This window comes from Haliotis asinina, chromosome 9, assembly GCF_037392515.1.
Source record: "Haliotis asinina isolate JCU_RB_2024 chromosome 9, JCU_Hal_asi_v2, whole genome shotgun sequence".
NCBI classification, from domain to species: Eukaryota; Metazoa; Mollusca; class Gastropoda; order Lepetellida; family Haliotidae; genus Haliotis; species Haliotis asinina.
This window is the reverse complement of record NC_090288.1, coordinates 57,213,523-57,233,330: the sequence shown is the minus strand read 5'-3', so window position 1 is coordinate 57,233,330 and position 19,808 is coordinate 57,213,523. Positions and strand designations below refer to the sequence as shown.

The following is a 19,808-nucleotide window of genomic DNA, read 5'->3' as shown; positions in this document are numbered from 1 at the left end:
TACAAACAAAGTGAGGTATTACAGATGTGACAATCAAACACCCACCCAGGGCCCTAATTATAAGTCCTGTGAGCAGAATTAAGTCTTTAATCATTTTAGGAGTTCATGATATGCATACAAAATCACAAAAAGGGTAAAATGATGGACAGACTGACACTTTGTGACAATTTTTCCCTCAACTGGTCGATGACAAGACATTTCACCAGAGGATGACAGGTTGAGCTACGATAAATCCTAATGATCCTGAGAACATTATGACAAGGATGAAACAGACGTCTCTCTTGTAATGTCAAAAATACACCTCTCTTATTGTTTCATCGATATCCAATTAAGCACAGGCAGTCAACAGAATTCTGCTTCATCCTCTACACACTGCGAGATGCTAATGAAGACGGAGGTTGGTGACAAGACTGATTATTATACCCAGGGTCTTTCTTCCAGCTAAGGCTTCCTTAAATGCATTAACTATGGCCCCTTGGGTAGCACTTAACCTTCACAAGTCAACATGTGGTAGGAAGCTGATGTGTATTAAAGACACATGGTCTCTTTAGTATGTTGTCTTTAACAGGCTCATTTCTTCCTGACCGCATATGGTGACATTTTTTTCTCAGGTTTTATGTATGATGTATGAGAATGATTTTCTGGTGTTCAAATCCAGTGTCACTGGGATACCAAGAGAAGGCCTAGCTTCTTCTATCCACTACTGATGAAGGCCTGGATCAAAATGGGTCTTCAAGTCTTTCAAATCAAAGGAATTGCATTTACAAATGTACATTTCACTTCGAACATTTGCCTAGGGGTATAAAATTAGGGAGCGGATACTAAATTCATATATGTCATACATCAATAACTGATACAAGAAAAAAGAATATCATCAGAGGTCCAGATTCTTCTTCTTGGCCTGGATCTACAGTATGAATAAGATACATAGATGAATATGAACAGTGGGGTTCAGTTCAGAAGAAAGGAACTCATTTAATGTATTTATGATATTGAAGGCAGTCGGAAGGAAAAATTGGGTGTATTTACTCAACCCTCTCCATAAAGAAATGTCAAAATATGTACAGCAACATATACTATTTGGTGTCACTGATGGGAACTGACCAAAATGGCTTTTTCAATGACAGCAGTATGGAAGTGTTGTAGAGACCCAGTTTGTTTTTAGGGACTGTTTGTACAAAGACGTTTTCAGCAAAATAATAGAAAAAATCTGACAATTTGTCTACAGTTATTTGATTTACTGTTTTGCATGTTAACCTTGAAAGTTGAAAGTCAGAAATGCAGATTAATGATGTTGTCATTGTACATGCTTTAGCATCAGTCTTGACATTTATTGTTACTACTGTTATAAGTTTTATTCGTGTTCTTCAATGATGGCTAGTGTATGAACCAAATAGATGAAGGAATGTCTCACAATAGGCAGAAATTCCAACATGGTTTACCATCCAAACTTTGTTTTGTTCATATTTTAAACAAGTAGATATTGGGTTTGTTTTAAAACCCAATTTTTGTTGCGTAGACTTTATCTAGAAAATTTGAACACACGGCTCAGATCATTTGACCTTTGATTCACAAACATAAGAGGAATTCACTGATTTATGCGTTACAGTTGAGTTTTCAAAATCTTGTTCTACTGGCATACATATAAAGCATGGTTTTGGAAACACAATAGTGGTTCACTTCTAGAATGGTCACTTCGCCATCTGTGGCTGGGAACTTTCTACAACATTTTAACCCATTCTTGTGCTACTCTCAACATTTTAGAATGACCATTAGTGATTTCAGAAAAACATTATATACCTGTGATCATTTATATGCTTTTATCGTTTATTTATATTCACACAGTATATACTTTCAATATTTATATCACAATACATATATGAGTTTTCACCCTGAATTGTGAACTTTGTATATATAACATACTGAAGCATACAATGTACCCACTTTTCAAGGGTAGTTTTGCTTTGTCTTTGTCACTGAAAGATCTCAAGGACAGAGAAAATTTCTGCCCGATTCATAAATGTGATGTGAGTATGAGTGGTGGTTTCAGAACTTCATTCACGCTTAAAGTGGGGAGTAACAGAGGCCATGTAATAGATTATTATAAGAATATGACATATGGTGAACAGATGATCACCTGAAGTAAGGGACATAATTCTGTCTTGTACTCACCAATCCGTATGACAGTCATCGATGACCAGCAGGGTCTTGCACCTATCTCGGTTGTATGTGGGTTTATTTGCCGAGAAGAATCCCCGTCCAATACCAGGCGCTGATGCTGTTTTGGAAGGTGAGCTCGGGGCACTTGGCGACGGGCCTTTCCGAGGCGCCACAGGTGGAATGAAGTCTTCATCCCGTAATTCTCCTTGTAGATCTCCCGAGCTGAACCTCCTTTTCAGGAAGTTCATGCCCGTGGAGAAATTATCTTTAAATGTGTTGAACGAAATTTTGGCGGTTGGGGGTAAACAAACACTGAACTGTTATTGTCACGACCTTGGTGACGATAATGACCTTAGAGAGTGGGTGACGGTGGTTTTCTCTTGTTAATCCCACCTCATGTGTTTGAGGTTGTAGTTCTGAAATAAACAGGGTGTATTCAAAATATTAAAATGTGAATATTTGCATTTTGTTCATAAAGTGACTTAGGAAAAAGTCCTAATACAGGTTTCACAAATCTATTCAAACACAATGTCTAAACCAAACGGATTACAAATATTTGGCTTATCTTTTGTTTGTTGTTTAACATCACAGAAGACAATATTTCAGCTGCATGATGGAATTCTAAAAATATATGAGTATGAAGTAGACAACCCAATGATTGACATCATGAGCATTGATACAGCTGCGACACAGTCACAGGTATTAATCTACCAGGCCTGTAAGCCTTACCATCCAATCCTTTCGGTCACCTCTTGTGAGAAGCATGATGTAAATGGAACAGAAACAGTGGGCAGGAGGGCAAATGGTAAGTTATGGTGATTGGTTGTATTACTGACATTCTCACAGCGGGGCACCATTTAATAAACACAATAACTTCTTGGCAAACATTATATTTAAAACATTAACCATAAACTATACGTAAACATTTCAAGACTGGTTTTGACCCAAAATTGCTAATGTTTTCAAAACATTACTGGGATGACAAACATTTCTAAAATAGTGCAGACAAAAAATCCAATCAAATTGATGGTACCTATAAGAAAGACCAGTATCTTGTTTGTTTTCTTTTTATCTTTTTACAGACAACATTAATCAAAGGTGTTTTTTGTTGGACTGGCAGTCAAGTTTTTATTCACAAGGCATACCTGAACGTATGTAACTGAGGTCCCCTCACAGTCTGACAGTAACTCTACCGCTCGATGTGACTGACGGAATGTTCAGATGATGACTGACCAATTCCACATCTAAGGTGAGTAAGCAGCTTCACTCACACATCTCAATCAATCTGTGAAAAGAGAATGTCATAAACCATCACATACATACATGGCAATCAGAGCACATATGACAACCAATACATATGCATATGACAACCATCACAAACACATGACACTGATGACCGACTACTCATGATAGTGCTGCAAACATTGTATGACATCTAGGTACAACTCAGTCTCCTGTGTTTCAGGGCAATGATGCTGAATCAATCTTGTTCAATGATATCTCATTATCTCGGGTCTAAAGGGACCATGACAACTAGGTCCAGTTATCTACAGAGACAAACGGCCTGATGGTACAGAGCCACAGCACAGATGACCATTTTGTTGTGATCATTTAGCGGATTATCAATACAGCGGAATCAACAATATATTGATGATGTACGGTCAAACAAAATATTGATGAAGTGGAGTGAAACAATATGTTGATGAAAAAGTATCAAGCAATATATTGATGAAGTAGAGTCAAACAATATATTGAAGAAGTGATGTCAAAGTACTGATGAAGTCAAACAATATATTGATGGAGTGATTTCAAACAATATACTACTGATGAAGTGATGTTAAACAATATACTGATTAAGTGATAACAAACAATGCATTTATGAAGTAGAGTCAAATAATATATTGCTGAAGTGACGTTGAACAGTATACTGATGAAGTGATGTCAAACAAAATATTGATGAAGTGGAATCAAAGAATATATTGACTAAGGAGAGTTGAACAATAAACTGATCAAGCCAACATATTTATATGGTGGAATATAACAGTATATTGATGTTGTCATGTGTGAATGTGAACAAAACCCTGGTATAATTTAAGTAAACAAGTATACTGACAAGGTGGGCGCGAACAATATATTGATGAAGTGGCATCAATAAATTGGTATAGTGGAATGAAAAATTATCAGTCATGAAAATATATTCCTCTATGTACACTTATATGCAGAAAACAGGGCATCACTTTCATAATTTCAAAACAGCAAAACCACTATTTCTAACATAAATGCCTTGCTTCCAATCATTTCTGATTTACAGCCTTATTATGAATCTTCTGGCACACTTAGTCAGGCACTTATTCTCTTCTAAGTACAAAGAACCCTTTCTGATCAATATCAATTAATTATTAAGCACAAGCACCCTATAAACCTACATTTCCAGCTAGGATCAGGTTTACATAATTGATGAACGATGTTGCCCCATCTTATAGCTGTTGCTGTAACCACTATAATCACACAAATTACCTGTTACTATGTGCATGTGGCACACTTCTCCTTCAATCACCAGATTCCTTGAATTTGAAAAATTGAAAGACTTAACATCAGGGAAAATACGGTAGAAAAGATCTTGAATTAGCTACAAAGAACATGAACCACTGAAGCTTTCACTGAAAAATGCATCCTTGTATTTATATCTTCATGTGCCCCCAAAAATTGAGTCTTCACAAAATCAATCTTTGATCGTATTCAGCTCTTCTTCAGTTTATGAATACATAACATGTTTTATGGATAACTTAAAACTGTTATCTTTAACTACCATACCATTAATCATTAATCCCAGGAATTGTGCCTAACTGGTATTTGCCTTTTCAGGTTTGGTGTTGTCAAAGTGTTGGTACTTCAAGCTCATGTGTACATGTTCCTATTATGTTTTACAGAATTGATTTAAGTGACACTGGCAGCAGATTAGCCTGTGTTTTGACTTAATTAGAGAATTGTACGGGACGAGATCGCAACCTGGTTTTGTTGCATGCAACTTTGGTGTGTTGGATGCAACTTGGTTTGGTTGGGTGCAACTTGGTTTTTGTTGGATGAAACTTGGATTGGTTGGGTGCAATTTGGTTTTTATTTTCACATGCACCAGGTGCAAGTCCAGGTTCCTTAGATCAGACTCTGTATTGTGTCTTGCTGTACAAATAATTGAATTTTCATTTTGTCATCAACCTGCATGCAAGCACAGATTGTATAAAACACGAAAACAGTAAACAATAACATTAAAGCAATGCACTTTGGTGAGAGTGCCTAGAAATAGTAATATTTGCTATTGAATGTACAAACTAGGATGTGTAATCATTGTCACTCAATGTCAAATACTTTATCTCAGAATATATTACAATAGGTATCCTAACACAGACACAGAAACACAACATTGCAATACAGTTCCCCACCGCCTTGCTGAGTAATATCAGTGAGTGTAATGATATATTGCAATTTTCAATTTATACTGATGATAAGCTTCAGGTTTGGAGATTCTAAGGTGACCATTTAGATTTTGATAGAGCTAGTTAACCTAAAGAGAAACTGGTCAAAGAATTATAGCAAATTTGGCATGACTTTAATAAGATGTTATCAAACAGATTTGTTTGTACATCAAGTACCAGATTGACTGATACTATGAGTGAACATTTTCTGATAGCTGCGTATATGACACCATCTTGAGGTCAAGGTCACAATCCTGATCTTCACATGACCTTCACAATTACTCTACAAAATTACTCTAGCAAATGATATCATTCAGTTACTCTAGGTAAACCAGCAAATGCAGGAGACTTGTTTTGGTGATAGGTCAGTATCACATATTGACCTTCACAAGCCTATGTCATAATGATCAGCCCTGAAACCAACAGACTAACTGGTTATTCAAAACAGTATCAGCAGACTCTTTGTCACGATGGGTCAATGTCAAAATACTGACCTTCATATGACCTTCCCAACTTCATAGCATAATAGAAATATTAGCAAACCCAGACCAACCAACAAGCTGGCCATACATCAGAAAATCCCCAGGGCATAATGAAGGAACAAATTGACAATGTCACAAACAGACCTAGGCAGGAAACCAATGGACAATACCCAACACAAACTAGGCATGAGTTGCTTGAAGCAATTGATCCCAAAGGGAAACTCAGGTCTATGTATAAAATTATGATCCTCATGCATATGTCATGCTGTCAGTCAATGCATACATCATGCACAAAGTTAGACCTCCATTCTTTCCACAAGGTTCCATTCACGAGCATCACAAGGACAGTTTTTGTATAATTTCCCGCTGGACCCGATCAAACGATGAGAATGGTGTGACTGTCTCAACACAAGTGGAATTCCAGGACATCAATACATGCTCAATCCCACAGACAGTACTTCATTAATGATTCATGGACACATGTCTATGATGTGGTTGGACTTGTGCAAGATGTCTTACAATTATGGAATGCATTTTGTTGCTTCCATTTACAAATATCTCAACAGTCTTAATGAGATATCAGTTATGTGGTGATACTCGTCAACGTTTACTGTCAAACCAAAACTTGATTTAACCACAATGCTTCTCAGATTAAGATTTATTAATCTTATTTGTAATAATGAAAACAAATTTGAAAATATTGTATTTATTAAACAGCACTGCAAGAAGATTTCTGTTTGAAAACATTTAGAAATCAACAACAGCTTCATAGCAGTATTAATACCATAAGGAGTTATGGATAAATGAGGTGTAATGACAGCTAGAAGACTACTGTGCTAACATATTGCAGGTGTACAGAAGCACAGGTGTTGCAGGAAAGGTAATTTTCAACATGAATGTCAGATTCTCAAATTCACCTGTCTGATGGTCTGGTTAAAATTTAGACATTAAACATTGGACCTCTGACATTTACTTAAAAATCAAAGAAAGGTCCACTGAAAATGACAAACTGGTTATATGTTGGTTTATCATTCAATGTGCCCTTGTAATCCTGTATAGTGGGGTGTTTCTGTTGATACAAAAAGAGCTTTAATCTTTATGATTGTTAGATGTGTTTGTCAATAGCACTTAACCATGGACCACTTACAAGGTGGTTAAGACAGGGTCCCAGATGTGGGACAAACCTTCCAGAGGAAGAATATCTCTACTAAAACACAGCACATATGGAGGTAATAAAGTATACCATTAACTGAGACTGAAATGTTAGGCCATTTCTTTGGTGCCATTACTTGATTGATTGTAAATACAAACCAGAACAACAAAGGATCACGTCAGCAGAACTGTATTATAGCCAATTTTATTATAGTGCCAGGTCACTGAAAGACCTTGCTGCAATTCTGACATGAACAAATCACTCCCAGTCTATCTACAGTATTTGTTCTGTCTTGTTATTGCACTGTTAAGGCAATAACAGGAAGGATCTTTAAGAGTTGTATGGTTTGACATTGACTGTGATATATCACTGACGTTCTGCCATCCAGACTGAGACCATAATCAAATGGTGCTGTCCAAAAGTGTTAAAACACAAAGTCAAAAGTCTGTCTATACAAAATGTGTAAGAGTTCATAGATTTGCTTTTGTTGTACTCTAGTTTAAGGATTGGGATGACACTGGTGGTGAAGTGGTCATGCAAAAGACCAGGGTGTAATTCCTAAATCAGATATAAAGTCAATAGTAAGTGTCAACTGTCACATGGTGTGAGGATTGAATAAAACATTATTTGACAAATGACTGGAGTGAATGAGTGAGTTGGGTTTTTAGACTCTTACACCGTCACAAGGAACACAAGGAACACCAAACATGGACTTCGCTCATTGTACCCATGTGGGAAACTGAAACCCTATCTTCAGTATGATATGTAAACACTTTAACCACTCAGCTAGCTGAAAACCGCCCCTGAAAACACGGGATGTTTTACTTAATAAAACTATCCAATTTGCGGTTAAGAGGCAGCTGTGTAACGTGTTCATATCTTTCTACAATAAAACCAAAGGTAGAGCTGGTGCTTTATGCCTTGTGAAATTTATCACATGAAGCTCCAGACATTCTCTTACATATTAACTATGTGAAACATACAACCATTACCCCATTCCTTCATATGGTTGGAGTATTATAGACTCCAAAATTAGCCAAGAAATACACAATTAGTTCTTCACACAAACTGGATGAGTACTTGTCGTGCTGGACAAGGTCACTCTTTTCACAAACATTACGCCATCACTGTAATCCCAGGTGAACCAGTCACGGATGTTTCTCGTTTTTTCAGCCTTTAACACATAGTATAAGTTTTGGAAGATAATCAAAGCTGACATTCCAGCACTGATGTTTTGAATTTTAAACTCGTAGTGAAAGTGTGACACTTGATCCTAGACCATTTCAACCTATGTGTTGTGCACCTGTTTGTACATGAAATTTTGTATACAGTGACATCTTGATCATCCAGTGATACAGAACCTTCTTATGAAAGATTTAACTGTGTAGTGATGTTTAAAAAAGAACATGCATTCCCATGGGTAGTCATGGTTCCTGATCCTTGTGATCCAGAGTGTGGCATTTCACTGTATACTACTCAAAAGAACTCTAGCAATTCCTCATTCTTTTATGTTATAGAGAAAATCACTGACCAGCAGACAATGGAGGTGGATAATGAAAGAACCAGTTTAAATAAAGAGTGAGTGAGTGAGTGAGTGAGTGAGTGAGTGAGTGAGTGAGTGAGTGAGTATAGTTTTAAGCTGCTGTTTTGCAATATTCCAGCACAATCATAGCAGGGGACACCAGAAATGAGTTTGACACATTGTACCCATGTGGGGAATTGAACCCAGGCCTTTGGCATGACAAGCAAAAGCTTTAACCACTAGGCTATCCCACCCACCCCATATAAAGAGAAATAACTACAGCAGTCTGAAAGATTTTGATGTTGAAGCATATCAAACATTATACATTTGGTGCACAAAGTGACCTTACAACAACACTATGAAAACAATGTTTTGGCCACACATTTTCAACAAAATTATTTGATTATTGACCACCAAATAGCCATAAAGATATCTTCTTGATGAAATGATGACAATCTGTGTTTGGATCTAACCAATTCCTGAAATTATCTTTCATTCTGAGTGAGTGGCTGAATACCACAGCTTCAGAATACCTTCCAGGATGCATGTATTCCCCTATCTTATGTGCCCAAGGCACTCTCAAAATAGAATTCCACCTCAAGAATGTTCCAACTAGTTGTATCAATCACCTTCTCCATCTATCCAATAAAAATCCCCTCTGGCTAAGAATAATACCTTCACTTCATTAATCCCGAATCCTTCGGTCTTCTATGAAGGCAGATGTAAATCCAGCACATCCAGTGTCATGAATACTATGGAATAAGTTCCTGAAGTAAACTGTCCCAGCTTCAAGGTTATTGTCTGATCATTGGTCAGATGACTTCTACGACTGTCCAATAGCCAGCTGACAAATAGCCATGCAGAATACCATTGACAATTGTTCTTGTATTAATGATTCAAAGGTTCACAGCGTGTTCTCTCTTCATAGTACACATATTCCAGCACAGGAAGAGTCCAGACTCGATTCAAGGGGAGAGAAATCAATAATTTCCCCACAAATCACAGGCTGGATCTGACAAGTAGGAAGAGGGAGTGCCATTTCTCCTCTCAAAGGCTGTAAATGTGTAAACGATAACTCTGAGATCCAACACCCCAAAACCTCTAAATGTTGAAATTCTTGTACAGCTGAAAGGTTTTCAACATGATACTACAATGTTTAGCACTTACAATGAAATACACATTAAGAGATCATTGATTTTATAGGGAGCCAGTGGACATAAACCACAAAAGCTCATAACAGAAAGTCCCATATCATAGGATTAACTCGTAAAATGAGATGAAGAAAAGTAATGACATGCATGGTAGTGCTGACACCATCTTCTAACGGTATTCAGGGGTTTTATAATTATCTTGATAATCAGCCCAAGCTGGCATCTGACAAATTAGTTGTTAGAATCATATTGGTAGATCAATGAAAATAAGCACTGACACCAGGTGTAAATGAAAACGGTATTAATAAAGACTAAGAAAGATCAAAGATGACTTTCTTTACTAACTTAATGGAACCAACGCAAACTATACCAATGAATTCTGCAAAGATCATGAACCAAACTGCTGAAAACCATATTAAAATATGCATATGACAAGCTGTGTTTATGTGTAAAGTATTGTTAAGAATTCACTAATCTTCACTGAGTTTCATCATTTATTGATCACATGACAATAGCCTTTACCATGTTACGAATTTGTTTTATGTCAGTTCAGGTGTAAACAGTGCCTTCAAATGGTAAGGAATATTTTGCAAAATTTAATTTAGAATATTTGACTGAATTCATAAATTGGCTATATTTACACCAGTGTCTTCACTTTTGATGGGTAGTATCTTGGTCAAAGGCAAAATTACTGCGTGTTCTGTACCATAAAAATATTGATAACATCATAGATCACCAAAAGGCAGAAATATCCTGTTTCATTGTGGAACCGTGACAAACATGAGTTTTTTTCACTGATAAGGTTTGAGGAAACATCCTACATGTGTCTCCTACATATTACAGTGGAAGCTGCCAAAAACCAGCATTGGTCCAATCCAGAAAGTTTGTCAACACTGGCATAAAGTCTCAGTCCCATCCATGGCTTGTACATTTATCATCAGCTCTACAATCCAGCATATTGTCTACACCAAACTATTTCTTCGGTCCCAATGACTGCCTGTTAAGATAGCTTCCACTGTATCAGAAATATTTGCTCCTGGAAGGCTTGGATCGTGTCAACCCACTTCAAACAACACATATAACTCAATAACATTTATTTCCTAAAGTGGACATGTTGTCTCACCTTAGGTCATCAAGTTTCTTCAAAATTGCCTCTGTTCACCCAGCAGTGAATGAGTACCTTGTTAGACAAGTCATATGACCATTAACCTTTTAGTGCTCTGCACAAGTCCCTGTATACAGGCACTGTATGAAAAGCCATTATTGTCATATTTCTTTTTCCTCAAGTCTTATGGGAATTGCCAATTATTCTGCAGTAGATCCATGTTATATTTTAAGTCACACAGGAGAAAACCAAAGACGGTGTGAGTGAGTGAGTGAGTGAGTGAGTGAGTGAGTGAGTGAGTGAGTGAGTGAGTGAGTGAGTGAGTGAGTGAGTGAGTATAATATGAAGCTGCCTTAACGATACATTTTGTCAAGGCAGACCATGAATAGTTGTACGCAACTGTATCCTATTCTGGAATAAAACCTTGTAGTCATAGCAACCAATAGTTATGCAAGGGGGATGAATTTATGCAATGAATATAGAAATTACTATTGCTCTGATTTATTTATATCAATATTTACGTAAACCCTAGAAAATAGAAATGCGTTTTTTAAATAAATGATTAATCAACTTCATCAGTATTATCCCTTCAGCATCTAAACAGGGACATTAGCATATATACATGCAGACATTCACATTACAATTTTGATTAACTCTGCTGAAATAAAAATACAAGTATTCTCCTCTCAGATCTTGTCAGGATGTAAACACCAATTAAAATGCATCTGTTGGATCAATATAGCCTGAGAGAGTAGATAAGCCACAGATAGCAACTCTTTTGTGGGTCAGCATGGCAAACATTAAACATGATCAGCTGTACGAGCACTTGACAAGGATTTCATCCCCAAATTGCATTCTGAAGGGCATGTGCATGACAAACTTTCAAATGAAGGGGTGCATCAGTGTCTTGTTGTGATTGCAGACTACATATGCAGACCTGAAACTGTCTGAAACCAGTAAGCAGTTTAGAGCAATACAGGAATCTTTATTAAGTTTATGAACATATGTTGTTTAATAAAAGACAATTTAATGCTGGATTCAAACCCACACATTCAGCAAGAACCTCCTCACAAAGTCCAAATCAGCCAATAAGGCTTCAACAAACATGGAAATGTAACAACTGGTAGTCTAGATCACCTACTTTGTGCACCTAACTGATCTGTGTGCAAAGCTTTAATCGGACCATACCTTTAAGAAAATGGTCAATGAATCAATTTGTGTATGGGTATTACACGTTAAGATGCAAGTAGATCAAATAATATGAGGATTACTTCTATCATATCTAAAGATGACATGCATAGTAATGTTCTGTCTGATGTGAAATGATCAATTTTTGCTTAGAAAGATGATTCCAGCACCGCTACCAGAAGTCATACATCATTGAAAGCAATGCCTGTAAGCTTGGTAGACTGTCCTGTTACTCCTATGTTTATCTGGTCTCTGTCTGAGGGTCAAAATCATGATGGTTGATCATGCTTGGCCTTAGGTGAACTGATGGTTGATCATGCCTGGCATTGGATGCATTGATGGTTGATCATGTTTGTCCTTGGGTGCACTGATGGTTGATCATGATGACCTTGGATGCATTGATGGTTCATATCATTTTTCCTTGTCAACTTATCATTGACCTTGGTTGTCCTTATTTGCATCAATGGTTAATGATTATTTTCTTTGTCAGTAAATAGTTGGACATGTTTGTTTGTTTGTTTGTTTGTTTAGGTGTTGATGGTTCATCTTCTTGTTTACCTTAGGACGTGTTGATGGTTTGCTGAGGAGAATATCCATCACTGGTCATTTTAATGATTCTTTATAACTGCCCTTGGAAATGTTCATTCTTCACCATTACATTAGTTTTTGTTGCACAATATTGTTTTAATCTTCTCTTCCGTTAGAAAGGACACCATCATGTATACTACTTTATTACAACTGACTAAAACCTGAAGATTTCCTTAACTATCACACGTGCATATTGGTTGGCTTGACCTCAGATGTCTAAAAAGTTAGAATAGAGACATCAACGCTTTTCTCCTATAGAAATCTTCTACCAAATCCATGATGCTGAGCACATTACTATTATTGTTCTGGGAAACAGCAGTGTATGATCAAAAAGAACTGTATCGGTTGAAAAAGAACCAGGGTCCTATCCTTTAGGCCCACGGGTTACAAATGTTCCAAGAAAATTACTTCTAAAGCCATTGACTTACTTGTATTACATTTGAAGGCAGAAAGCTAATTCCCCATATCAAATGACTGACACTACACTGAAAAAAGGGAAACAGGTTTCAGGGAACAAATATCCATAAAACAAAAACTTAAATTGGTCTGGCCTTACATACAAATGTATCAATCCTCTACAACAAAAATGGCCTGAAGCGAATGACATCTGTCAGAAATTGGTAATTAAAATAACATATGGAATGACTGTTATTCCCAATGACACTGACAGGAGAAGTGTGTCAATGGATCCTGACTCAGGTTGGTTTCAAGACTAAACACGAACAAACTCACTTTCTGGCAAGAAAACTGTTTCTCACATAATTACTCTTCACAAGTTTGTAATAAAAAAATTCTTATTAGCATGCTCAAGCAATGATCAATGATGACTGGCAGAAAAATAACATCAGGTAGATATCTCAAGATATATATTAGCTTGGTCTGATAATGTCATCATCAAATAATGTCAAAGATGCACAAGGGCTTAGCAGAAGTTTCTAGAAGATGTCTGATATCAATTATTTAGTCAGACATCAACAGCAATGTTCAAATTATAACTTCAAACGTTTCATAAGGCTGCTTATTAAACCCAGATGACAGTAAATTACCAAATCTCTAACCTTGAAGACTACTGATAAATTCCACAGATCAGAATTGCTCATTTCATGAACCACTTGAAGACATGTCAATAGTTTTCCAATTCTTCAAACATTCAGTTAACATCTAAGAACACTATAGTTAAAGAAGGACCATTACAAAACAGGACATAAATAACTCATTTCGTGTTTGACATTTTGAACTTGCTAAGTTGAAACATGAACTGAGAAGGCTGTGATGTTCAAGCAAGATTAGACTGTCACCTCAATATCTGCAGACAATGTAGGGGCATGGCTGGAGCATAATGGCTTTCATGTTTTAAGCTGTTTATCATATCTGATAATGCTATATGTGATCATCAGTGATGATGTCTTGAATGTCAAGCATAATATAAGGATTTGAATATACCATTCTCACTACATCAAGTTTATTGTGACATTTGACTCCCCTCAATGTTTTCATCTGAATTTTGAAATCTGACAACTTTAGAAATTAAAGCATCAGAAAAAAATAATACAGTACAAGTCATCAAACCAAAATCAACACAATATTCACCTTGTGTTATCTTAAACATGATAAACATTACATTTTTAAATTTTGTATAGCATATTTCATACCTATGGTACATCATAACAGGCATTTCAACTGGAAACATTAATATACATTCACTAAACCAATAACATCCTACTGCTGCCATTAAAACAACTCATATTATGTTCGCATCATAAATTCCAACTGAGCATCTCATCGTCTCAAATCAGTTATTATTGGAAGCACTGTTGAAAATTTAATGCAATCAAGGACATCAGGGACCACATCATCATTTTCCCACATTTTCACTTTGGTCGGAGATTACTTGGGAAGGATTTGGCTTAGAGATTATTTGGCAGGAAACTGAGCAAAGAGGCATATTGATCTGGAAATGGCCTGGGTAAGACTGTTATCACCCTCTCCCAGTGTTTGTTCACAGATCAATTGCAGTAACTTGCTCACTTCCAGACCATCCTAGAAATTGTCTCCTTGAACACATCAACACCTTGAGGTCTTGCACTGATTGTCTTGGGTGCTTCTTCTTCCTGTTCCCTCTAGGAAATATTTGTGTATTTAAAGACACTTGAACAAATAACACTGGTGCTTTAGGTACTGAAGCTCACCCAACTATGAACTGGTGATATATCAAAAGCAGTTTTATACCTGGAGTTTTTGTTAAAGACAATACATCATTATATTCCTGTGTAATTACACAAAAACAAACAACACCGATGCATTAGGGACTGTCGTTGACATAACTGTGGGCTGTATCATAGTGGTCATAAGACTGAATTATTTGTAAAAGACAGTGTTTGTTTGTTTTGTTTGCAATGCAGCTTAACACCACATCTAACAATATTCCAGGTATTTGGTGGATGTATGTAAATAATCAAGTCTGGCCTCGACAATCCAGTGATCTACAGCATGAGCATCAATCTAAACAACTGGGAACCGATGACACATGTCAACCAAGAAAGTGAGCCTGACGACCCGATTGTCTCTTGTGACAAGCGTGTATGGTGGAGGAAGAGACATGGTGGAGGAATACATGAACTTGTCCTCATGTGAATAACCAATCCTATGACTTACGCATGACAAGGAAACACTTCAGCCACTCGCCTACACAACCACTAAGTACTTCTACATGATATCCTGGTGTAAAGGTACAGGGGATAATCGCTAAATACAAACTTATTCAAAAGTCCATCACATAAAGGTCAGTATCGATTGTCAGAGTCAGATAAGGTATAGCCTTCAATACATATATTCACTAATGAATTAATAAGTAGAAACATTCTTAGAGACCATTAAAGAAGAACAAACAATACATGTTAAAAACTTAATGAGCAGATTCAGATGCTTCACGATTACCACTGATGACAAAACTCCAGTCAACCTGACCACTGTTGAAACAAAATGTAAACAAACTTTTAACAAAGTGAAATGGGAAGTCATTAAGAAACGACAAATACATAAAACATATGAAAGCTGTTGTTTGTCTGTTTGTTTGTTTGTTGACTGTGCTTATGTAAACAACCTGACAGCTAAATCTGGATCTGTGTTTGACATTTTAAAAGATGATGAGCAACAAAAAAATTTAGACTCTTCTTGGATGACAACTTCTTTATTCTGTTACGATGTGACATTTCAGAATAGATCCTTATACAACGTCAAGCAAGTCTCTTGACAAAACAGAGAATGGAACACTGTGGAACAAAGAAACAAAACATTACCTCATTACAGAATATAGAAGTTGTCATCTATTGAGTAAAATGCTCTTATTGCTAAATCATGTCTTGTAAATATTTTGAAAAACAATAATGGCACAATCAATAAGGCACCAAACTGGCACTTATGCAATTCAGTTAACACAAACACACGTAACATGAGACCTATTGGTGTTTAAAGACACAATTAACTATGTCACTAACCTGTCACCACTGACAATCACAAGCTACAGAAATAATCTGCCACCACATAGATGTGATAAAGCCATTCAAAGCAGAAATGATAAGAATAGTTCAGCGAGAGCCACTTCTACCCAAAATTCCCAAGAGTATGCAAATGAGGTAACTACTTCGCAAAGCCAGAGAGGTAATGGCTCAACGACACAATTATCACTGCATATGACAAATAAAACTGCATAACATATTCATTACACTTACAATTAACATGCTATCATAAGTCTTAAATTAACTCCCTTGTTCCAATAATGGATTGGTGTTTCATCAAATATGCAGCACATTGTCTTGATAAGCATAATTATCATCCAAACAGACTTCTACAGGAGATAATGGCAATGGTATTGCATCTCCGTGCATGGCAGACCTCTGTGTCATTTGACACCAAGATGGTGCAATTATGTGACATTGCCAAGCTGTTGACCAGTGTAACTAGTGGTGCTTTGTGTACTCTAGGGACAAATTACTCCAAAGGTTGGAATCAATATTTTGAATGATAGACAAAATGTCAAAATTCTGATATTAAACATATCCACACAAGTTAACAAAAAATTCCTCTCAAATCTTTAAGATCAACATGCTTGACATCAAAGGCATATAAGTAAGAATTTCTATCAATTATTCAACAGAAAATTAGGTGAGAAACGTTGAATGTTTTATGTTTTTCTAGATAAAATTATTTTTTAGTTTTAGGAAAGACACTTCATCATAAATGCTTTTATCTGGGAAAGACTACTATCACCCATTAAAACTAAACATGGATCATGATATTTCTGACATTGAAACACCTCATGCTAAATACATGGTGCAAGCTGTATTAGGACCATGTATGTTGTTTTCTTCTTACAAGTGCATTGTTGAAATAAAGGCAACTCAACTTTTTCATTAATAATATGAAAGAATTTTACTGAAGTAAGCACTAGTATACTACAACTTTCAAATGTCATAAATGTCATTAACTCCAAAGTTCAACTTTCCAGGACGTCTATACTCTCATTACAATGCATCAGTCTCATAATATTTGACACATTTTGTTTGTTACTTTCCATAAATATCTATAGTCACACCATCAACTTTCAACTTCATACAATAATATCAATGTTTAGAACAACATTCCCCCAAAATTCAAACCACATTACACATCGCTGATATTGTATCAATTCAGCCTTTTCTTTCAGGAGGTTCCTTAACACTAAGTAAATTCACTAAATTTCAAATGATCATTAAGAGTGAGTTAATGAGTTAAAAGTTAGCATCACATCAGCAAACTTTTTGCAATATCGGGATGAGTAATCATCAAGTTGTGGAGATGTAAACAATGCCTGTTAAAAAAAAAACGACACTATCATAGTCTTCCATTGCAGTTCAACACAGCACATACAACATCTGAAAAAGAAAACTTAGGACAATGGTAAGATCTTCGTACTTGGCAAAGAACAGAGCTTGAAGTGAACAACTATCCAAAAACTAGAAATGAATCAGCATTATCACTGGAGAATTTGGCTGCTTTATTCAATCTTGGAAAGCCTTGATCAATAAAGTTGTTAGGTAACAATCAATCCTAATTGTATTCCCTTGCAATAGCCAAGTAAACAAGCCTGTAGAAGAATATCCCAGGGCAAAATCAATTACTGATTGCCAATGTTAATAAGTCGTTGTTTGACAAGCGGTATGTCTCAGATTCGGAGAGAATCATAGCAATTCATTACATCATTTGGAGAGTGATTTATTACTGTTAACAAACTTTTCAGAAATATTATCAGTAAGTGATATCACTTTGTTTCTAATGGACAAATTAATAATGTGTTGCAAAATGCTGTCAAGTTGACTTAATAAAACATTATCCTCTTGCATGGATGAGGGACTCAGTTCACAGACTGTTTAGCAGAAATTATTATTGCTTAGCTGAAAGCATTAAGGAGTCAGAATGCATCCATCATACTTCATGTTGTTATCTTGTTGAATGATACTGCAATAAATGAGCACTGCATCAATTTATCCCCCAAAGTGTACAATATGAAGTTGCTGACAAGATGCCCAACTGGATCACATGAATATTATGTTCACATCTTATATGAGAATGAGAATGTGTCTAATAAACTCAGGTTGATCATTATGATTCATTTATTTTTTCATTTAGCCACACTCCAGCATATTCCAGTCACATCCACAGGAGACAGAAAGATAGATGTGGTACACACACACACACACACACACACACACACACACACACACACACACACACACACACACACACACACACACACACACACACACACACACACACACACACACACACACAGAGGGGATACACACACCTAGAGACAAGACACACACATAAAGACCCATACACACAAAGACACACACACACAGTGGAGACACACATAAAGACACACACCGAGACACACATAGCTAGAGGGGACATGCACAGAGATGTGACACACATATCTAGACCCATTCACACCTAAAGGAGACACACACCTTGAGGAGACACATGCACCTAAAGGAGACCCATTAGACCCACTGCTGTGAAGAAACCTCTCGGAACCTTGGAAGATCAATGTTATGACTGACATTTCATTAAAAAGATGGTTTGAAATTTTAGTTCTGAAAACTCAGTCTTGCAGAAATTCTGCGGTATTTTGATTACATGCCAGTCAAAATGGGGAAATGAAAAAAACTTCTTCTGAGAGATGGGCCTTGAGAATGAGTAAGTGAGCTGTGATTGTTATAAACATTAAAATATCACTCGAAAATAGTTTCTGATTTAGTCCAGCATAGAAGAGATCTTTAGTCTCAACCCACAGAGGGTATGTTCTGTTCAGGATGATCTCATGAATCAGCAATCAGTGGTATCTCACACATCAACAATCTTGCATGTCAGTAATCAGCAGTTTCTCACTATTCAAAAATATTGTATGTCAAGTAATCAGCTATATTCACAGACCTCAGATGGGAAAATGGACAATATGTGATATCCGTCTGAAACAGGACTGCTAATCTCATAGCACATTATGTGGTTGACAAATTCTTTCTTGTCATGTTTCCCTTTTTTTAGGTGACAAGACATATTGGAGCTTCCCTTACTTCCCTAGGCTGGACAAGCAGGTAATTAAATTGTATGTATACACCCAGATACAAAATCAAATCCAATAAAATTAGATATGTGATCTTGCCTATTGTTAAAGTGTCACAGTAAAGTAACATTGTGTGTTGTCCTCACACTGATGACATCCTAAACTCATCAGGCTGCTAATGAAGTTATCGCACTGGCCATTTTAAGCAATCTGCACATGTCGGTATAAGCTTGGTGTACAAAGTTCAAATGCTTAAATGTCAGGCCATAATCACTTATGTATGTTACAGGAACTGTTTTACAGAACACTGCAGCACAAAAGAAGTATATGACTGCCATGGTTTTATCATTGAAATGTGTCAGTTTCACTAACTTCAATTGCA

General features: G+C 36.5%; 1 protein-coding gene across 4 annotated transcripts in view; it reads right to left on the bottom strand.

Moving 5' to 3' along the window:
* Nucleotides 1–19,808, bottom strand: part of LOC137296197 (synapsin-like) — a 119,413-nt gene that overhangs the window by 81,128 nt on the left and 18,477 nt on the right. For all 4 annotated transcript variants that reach the window (XM_067827928.1, XM_067827927.1, XM_067827931.1 and 1 more), the window contains exons 2-3: nt 3,306–3,445; nt 2,173–2,576 (exon numbers count right to left, since the gene is read on the bottom strand). In XM_067827928.1, coding sequence (XP_067684029.1) covers nt 2,173–2,408 — 236 coding nt within the window. In that variant the 5' untranslated portion in view covers nt 2,409–2,576; nt 3,306–3,445. The remainder of the gene's footprint in view (nt 1–2,172; nt 2,577–3,305; nt 3,446–19,808) is intronic.